Source organism: Myotis brandtii, unplaced genomic scaffold (genome assembly GCF_000412655.1).
Source record: "Myotis brandtii unplaced genomic scaffold, ASM41265v1 scaffold658, whole genome shotgun sequence".
NCBI lineage: Eukaryota > Metazoa > Chordata > Mammalia > Chiroptera > Vespertilionidae > Myotis > Myotis brandtii.
Window position 1 is genome coordinate 3,108,953 of NW_005370558.1, and position 7,560 is coordinate 3,116,512.

Consider the following 7,560-nt stretch of genomic DNA (forward strand, 5'->3'; position numbering starts at 1 on the left):
CCCTCCTCATTTGCTTTCTCTTCCCCTGAGAGCAGCATGATACCTAGTGGGCTGCCTCGGGAGCAGCATCATACTCCACATCGATTCAGGTGCTGTGTTCTGACTGAGACTCGGGGGTCTTCCCCAGTCCCAGTGCAGTCCTAGGAATAAACGCAGGGGTCCAAGAAAACAGGATCGGGTTTCAAAGTAGAGGTCCAGTTGTGGAATTCTGGCCAAACTCCAGCTCTACACAGAGTTAGGGGAAGGGGGAAAGATGGGGGGTTGCATAGTGATCGTGGTGAGGGAGTTAAGAGGCCTTTTCAATGAGAAAAGCAACAATCATGAATTCAGGCTCTAGTCTCTCTCTCTCTCTCTCTCTCTCTCTCTCTCTCTCTCTCTCTCTCTCTCTCTCTCTCTCTCTCTCTCTCTCTCTCTCTCTCTCTCTCTCTCTCTCTCTCTCTCTCTCTCTCTCTCTCTCTCTCTCTCACACTCACACACACACACACACACACACACACTGCCTCTATCTATCCTATGGCTCTAAGCAGAGATTGAGCAGTTTATTATAAAATTCAGTGGGTCATGTATGTAGACAAATAACTTTCTTCCCTCCCTTCTTTCCCTCCTCCATTCCTCCTTCCTTCTCTCCCTCCATCCCTCTCTTCCTTCCTTCCATTTTCCTTCTTTCCTTCCCTTCTGCCCCCGGCACATCCCCCTTTTTTTCTCATTTTCCTCCTCTACTGCAAACTCTTCCCACAGTCTCCATGCCAGCCCGTCGGGGAGAGGCAGCTGGAGAGAACTAACTTTTAAGGTCAGCTTCTTCCTGTGCTCATATGCGCTCCTTCCATCCAGGGTGGATTGGCGGTCGGAGCAGGTGGTGGGTGTCCACAGGCTGGAACCCAGAGTTCCTGGGGGCTGTGCGCTGATAGGAGCCCATGCGTGGAATGTCCTCCCAGGTGAATGTGTAGGGATTCATATGTAAAATTTGGAGCCCAGAATGAAGCTGCCCATGCGGAGACCACAGGCCTCAGGTTGCTGTCCACAGGCTCAGCAACTTCTCGGCACCTCTCAGAACACCTGCTGGGGTCGCTGGTCCAGGGGACACCCCTGCACACGAAGTGCAGGGCCCGCCGTGTGTGCATCCGCCCTGTGCCGGGGACTCCCGGACTTCTCCAGAACGCTGTCCAGCTTCACCCCTCAGTGTCCATCAGGTCCTGCTCTCCCAAGTCCTTGTCAGTCCCTGGGATCAAGTCTACTCTCTCCCCTTCCAAGGGCTCCGCAGTGACATAACCTCGGTTGTTTTTCCCTCATAAAACCGTGACCCCTGACAGCTGGGGGCTCTAAGAGCTCCTCTGTTTTGCTCTCTCATCTGAGAATGGGACAGCTATGGTCCAGGCAAGAGAAGTGAGCGACTCAACGTCACCCAGACAGTAGGGGCAGAACTGGCATTTGAATCCAGTTTTCCGGATCCAGGACTGAGATCTTTCCTCCTCATCAGAGGTTTCAACACTGCTGTCCCTCCGGCCAGACTAGGCCCAGGCCTCGGTCCCACAGGCAGCCTGGGACTGGAGTGCACGGCTGCCTCGGCTGGGCATGTGCTCTCCGCTGGGCACACCCAGCTCTCCTTGCCCTCACCTGTCCACAGAACCTCTGCTCTGTCCCACCACATCCCTGGCTTCCAGAATTCCAGGATCCGGCCCGCAGCCTCCTGCCGGGGGAGCTGCGTCCGTCTCTGTCTCGCTGCCCACGTGCCCTGCAGCCGTGGTGCCAGAGCCTTTCCCTTCACTCCCTCCAGGGTCACGCATGCTGTTGTGTTGTGTTGTTTTGCTTTGTTTTTGTTTTGCCGTCCCCATATGAACAACCCACAATGCTTTATAAACAACCTGCTGTTATTATCTCCACCTCCCAATGGCATGATTGCAGCTAAGTGGCAGGCCACAGGGGTAAGCCAGGAGTCCAGGGCACAGAGCCAGGAGAGGAGCCCTCACCACCCTTTAACTTCTGTCCCAGTTGCAGCGTGACCCAAGTGCCCCCTGTTATGCATGATTGGGGCCCTTTCAAGTGGTGGTGGGGGCAGCGGCTGGGGGCTTGGCTGTCAGATCACCTAAGGTTTCACCTCTACATGGAACTTGAGTCTATAAATAAATGAGTGAAAATATAGATAAGAAAATTCATAAATATCTGATTCTGTCTGCATCTGGGGCCAGGGGGAGTTCCCCAACTTTTCCCAGATGTGAGCATTTCATCCATACATTACCTGTACCCCTTCCCCCACCCCTCCCATCCGCCACACTCCTCCCTTCTGGGAAGTGTCTTCCTTTTTCCTTTTTAAATTATTTTTATTGACCGCCCATCACAGGTATTAAATTGTTCCCCCATTTTTTTTAAATGAAGCCAGAGGCTTTCCTTTTGTTTTGTTTTTCTTGTTTTAATTTTTGTTTTGTGTTTCAGAAATGACAGGGCTGTGTCGGGGAGTCAATTATTTGGGAGGGCCAGTTGGGGTCATGTTTATCATTTTTGGACAATGTGTTCCCATAACTCTTTCCAGCTCACTGGAAAGCAGAGGGAGAGACAGGGGCTTTGGGGACAGACAGATCCACACGAATCCTGTCTACACAGAGTACGTTTGGACGAGCAATTTAAATTCTCTTCACTCCCCTCTTCTTGAAGATGGAATGAAAATACCACCTCAATTAGGCTTGTGTATTACTGTTCTTTGACACATGTTCTCCTTCCTGAAACACCCAGGTGACAGGAGTCTGACCTGTCCCCTCCGTTGCTGTCTCCCCGTGTGGAACAGTGTCTGGGGTGGGTCTGCTGCATAGATGAATGAGTGGCTGACAGGTCACCCTGCTGACAGTCTTGAGAGAGAACATTTTATTTGCTCCATTTTACAGAGGGGAAAACTGAGGCTCAGGGGTTATGACCTTTCCAAGGTCAGACAACTGATAAAAACGGCAGAACTGGGGTAGAGCCCAGATTTGCCCACTTGCTAAGCCCTGTGCTCTTTCTATTCTAGAAAATCAAGTTTTCCAGCTTATCCTTTTCCTGCAAAGAATATTAACGTGCCCAGAATGGAGGAGGGCGCCGCTGGTTCCTTCATGGCCCCACAGCCCAGAGAAGCCCTTGTCTCTCAATGGGAGCCCGGGAAGTCCTGGGAGTGCAGAGAGAACATGATCTGTGAGGTGGAGGTGGAAGACCAGCTTGGAAGCTGGTGGCTCCCTGAGTGAATCTAGTTGAACTGGAACCATGTGGCTCTTTCCCCAGCCCTTACACAACGCGAGCAGATGCACTGTTTGGTGTCGAGGCCCTTGTGTTGACTTCACAGTTCCAGTTTCTTCCAGGTCTCCTCGTGGCGCAAGGCCGAGGCTGCCAGGAGCAGGGAGGAGGGCGGGGAGTCGGAACCTCTCAGCAAGTGTCGGGGAACCCCGCCAGCCCTGCGATTATTTCCGAGGGGGGTTCTGTGGGGAGCGCAAAGCCCACGTTAGTGTGGGGGCTGACACCTAAGTCAGATGCTTGCCCCTCCCCAGGTGTTTCAAAAAGTGAATTTGAACAAAAGAGGTGAATTTTGGTGATGTGCTTTGGAGACTTTAGCTTCTCGCTCCCGCACCCCACATTTTTCTCACCACCCTTCTGGGCAGGGGAGGGAGTGTGGTGGTGAGTAGTCATGTGCTGTAAAAGCCTCAGGAGTGTGGTCTGAGACGGGCAAAAAGGACAGGCATCGGGGATTTCCTCTTAAGCTGGTTTGACCATCAGTTGCCTACTGTCTCCTGGATAAAAACAGGAAAATAAACAGCCTGAGGCTCTGGATACAAATCTCGCTCTCTGTGCACAGTGTGCCTGCCAGGCTCTGGGGCAGATGGTCAGAGAGGCAAAGGTGGGAGAGAAGTGCCCCAAGAAGCTTCCGCTGCTAGGAATCAAGTCAGCCTCCAAGAAATAAATGCTCAGCAGCTATAGGAAGACACTGGCGCCACTCACTTCTCCTTAGTTAGGGAATGTCTGCCACATGCGAGGCATTTCTCTTGCCAATGTGAAGTGCACCCAGATGAAACAGGCGTTATCTCTACCCTCAGGGCAGTTCTAGTCCAGGTGTGGGGATACGTTACCCACGAGGACTTTGGGGCCACACATCTGGGCAGGAACTGAAGTAACTGAATCTCACTGGTCCCCGGTTTTTCTGACTGTGAAATGAATAACACTGAGCTCATGGGGGTGTTGTGAGGATGGAGTGAGCTCACGTATGTGAGCAATCAGGGACTAGGCATTCCTGTTCCTGCCTGTTGGGGGCTGTAGCAGGAGGGGAAAGGTCACCAGGCGCAGGGATGTCACATCATTCCTGTCTGCATCCTTAAGGATGAGCACATGTTCCACACTGCTGGGCGCCCAGGGCCTGTGCTGTCAGCGCCTGAGGCAGGCGCCTTGGGGTTAGAGAAAGGAGCAGGATGCCTGCATGGAGCTCACCTGGGACACAGGTGAAGTGTCCTATAGAAATGCATGTACCGGGGACCTGAGGAATGGGGGAATTGGAATTGGCAGGAAGGTTGCAACAGCAGCAGCAAAAGACACGAGGCATGACCTCCGGACAGCTTTCCCAACAATTCATAAATCACTGTACAGTTATAAAGGGCTGCTCCGTCCAACACCTCAGTGGAGTCTCATGGCCATGTGGGTTGGCCGAATCTGAGAATACACTGGAGGGACATCAGAAAGGTGATGTACCTTGCTCAAAGGTACGCAGCTTCTAGGGAACAGAGCGTAGATGTACTGCTATCATTTGCTTTTTGGTGCCAGGAATTCTGCTCTGTGCTTTCCCTGAACCATGGGATCTAATTCTCACAACGACCCTTGGGAGTCAGTACTACCATAGACATAAAGAGGCTTCCATTCAACTCGGTGTCTGGCAGATAAGAAACACAGCGAATACTTGCTATACTGGAATAATCCCCATTTTATAGATGGGAAAACTGAGGCTCTGCAAGGTTGGAAGCATAATAACTTATAAAGCTCTCAAAGATTTGAACCCTGGTTTGTCTGTTTCCATATGTGACCACTGCCTCCAGAGTCTTCCTCACCTAGGCCAGCTCCTTCCTCCCCTCCATCTCCTCCTCCTCTCCCTAGGCTCGGCCTCCTGACATTTTAGAGAGGGAGGCCATGGGCCTTTATCTTGCAGCTGCAGTGCCCAGGTCCTGCAGGGAAGCTCCCTCTGACCTTCTGGTTTCTTCCCTCTGCAGCTGTGTGCACTTCGCATGTGAGGCCACTGACTGTCCGGAGCTGGCCGTGGAGAACGCCTCTCTCAATTGCTCCAGCAGCGACCGCTATCATGGTGCCCAGTGCACTGTGAGCTGCCGGACGGGCTATGTGCTCCAGATACGGAGGGATGATGAGCTGATCAAGAGCCAGGTGTGTGCAGGTGCTGGGCCCGCAGCTCCTCTCCACCTGGAAAGGCTGACTGGGTGCTAAATATGCTCCCTGCTGGATCTCCAGCATTTAAAACGGTGCTGCCACATAGTAGATGCTCAGTAAACATGGGGTGATTGACAAGGCTCTGAGCTGTTGCCTGGGGAGAAGGGTGTGTCCCCATATCTGGGACGCCCTCTGCCACCACTCACTGTGTTCACCTCTGCCTTCCAGACGGGACCCAGCGTCACAGTGACCTGCACCGAGGGCAAGTGGAACAAGCAGGTGGCGTGTGAGCCCGTGGACTGTGGCGTCCCAGACCAACATCACGTCTATGCTGCCTCCTTCTCCTGCCTCGAGGGCACCACCTTTGGCAGCAAATGCTCCTTCCAGTGTCGCCACCCAGCGCAGTTGAAAGGTACAGAGGGCCCTCTGGCTGGGCTCGCCCTGCTTCCTGGGTGGGAAGCCCAGTGGCCGCTTCAGCTTCCAGGCTCCCCTCCTGGGTCTCAGACACCAGGCCTTGGGTGGATTTTATCCATCTCCTGATTTCTCTCCACCAAGTGCACTGATGTAAACATCCCTGTTGGGCAGTTAAGGGAAAATCAAGGTGTGGACAAGTATGGCAATGGAATCCCCTCTAAGATCTTGCAAGTTTTGTAAAAATAAAGGGAAAGAGGGAGGAAAAGACGATTCAGAGAGTAACATCTGGAAGGGATGTGACCAGTGCTCTGGATATGGTGAGGGCCCAGTAAGCCTAAGAGGTCAGTATTAGTACTATTCCCACTGTCACAGAGGAGGAAATTGTCCAAGGCCACCTCATTTATGGCGGGATTCACCTTGGAGCCCAGGTCTCATCTTTCTCCAGAGCCAACTGCCACCCTTAGGAAAGGCCGGCTGGGGAGCGGGTGCAGGAGGAGGCGATTACTGGCCTCTCCTGGGCTGGATAAGACATCATCAGGCAACCTGAAGAAGAGGCCATGTTTGGAAGGAGTGAGAGGCTGGGTATCCTAGGATTAAAAGGGCTCTTCGAGCTCATAGGAATAACCGATGATTGGGAAGATGGGAAACTGAGAGGCTGGGTATCCTAGGATTAAAAGGGCTCTTCGAGCTCATAGGAATAACCGATGATTGGGAAGATGGGAAACTGAGGTCCAGCGAGAGGAAGGAAGGAATTTGTGCAAAATCACAGAGCAGGTTAGCCGAATTATTAGGATACATGCTCTTGGCTTCCAGCCGAGTGTTGGATTTGACATTGTACCCAGTCCTCAGAGGGGCCAGGACCCTCTCCTTTGCTTGGTTTATTGGAGGAAACATTGCCCCTTTATCAGAGGCCATTTGGGGTCCATCTGTAGAGTGTGCGAGAGTAGACTTCTGTGGGGTATGAGGGCTTGGAGGGAGATCTATAAATTCTCTTAAACTTAGATATAATGTGTACTATTAAGTCTCAGGCATTTTGACGATCAGAGAGGGTCAATCGTTTCCCCAAATTTTCAAGGGGATACCTAGCTTCAAAAGACTAGTGGACTTGAGTGCTTGGAAGGCAGTGGCCATGTGTGTAATTCCTTTGAGCATTGCTGTCAGCGAACCCAGGGCCTGTACACAGTGAGACTCCATAAAGTACATTGAGTGGATGGCTGGATGAATTGATGACGGTAACACCACAGAAAATATTTAAGCATGAATGAAAGACACAGCATTCTCACTAAACTGCCCCAAATGAAAAGCAGGGAACGTTTTGAAGATGAATTCCTTAGGTCCCCTCATTTTTAACCCAAGAAGATTTGAATCAAAAAGCTATAGACAGTTCTTTTGAGTACTAAGAAGATTTGACCTGAGAAAGGTGACAAGACCAGTAGAAATGGTAAACCTCTGTCATTCAGGCTGCCTGAGCCCTTCTCTTGGCCCCATTTGCCCAGATGTGGGGTAGATTCCTAACTTCCGGCTGGGAAATCACACATGTCAATCAGAGGCTCCTGGGGATGGGAGGTGCATACATTGTCATTGATCAGTGTTTCTCAACCTTCCTAATGCCACGACCCTTTAATACAGTTCCTCATGTTGTGGTGACCCCCAATTTCATTGTTACAAATTGAACATAATTAAAGCATAGTGATTAATCACAAAAACAATATGTAATTATATATGTGTTTTCCGATGGTCTTAGGCGACCCCTGTGAAAGGGTC

General features: G+C 51.5%; 1 protein-coding gene across 3 annotated transcripts in view; it reads left to right on the forward strand.

Annotated features, from left to right (window-relative positions):
- PAPPA (pregnancy-associated plasma protein A, pappalysin 1) overlaps positions 1-7,560 on the forward strand; it is a 215,964-nt gene that overhangs the window by 158,667 nt on the left and 49,737 nt on the right. For all 3 annotated transcript variants that reach the window (XM_014528925.1, XM_014528924.1, XM_014528926.1), the window contains exons 14-15: positions 5,211-5,379; positions 5,611-5,794. In XM_014528925.1, the coding sequence (XP_014384411.1) occupies positions 5,211-5,379; positions 5,611-5,794 (353 nt within the window). The remainder of the gene's footprint in view (positions 1-5,210; positions 5,380-5,610; positions 5,795-7,560) is intronic.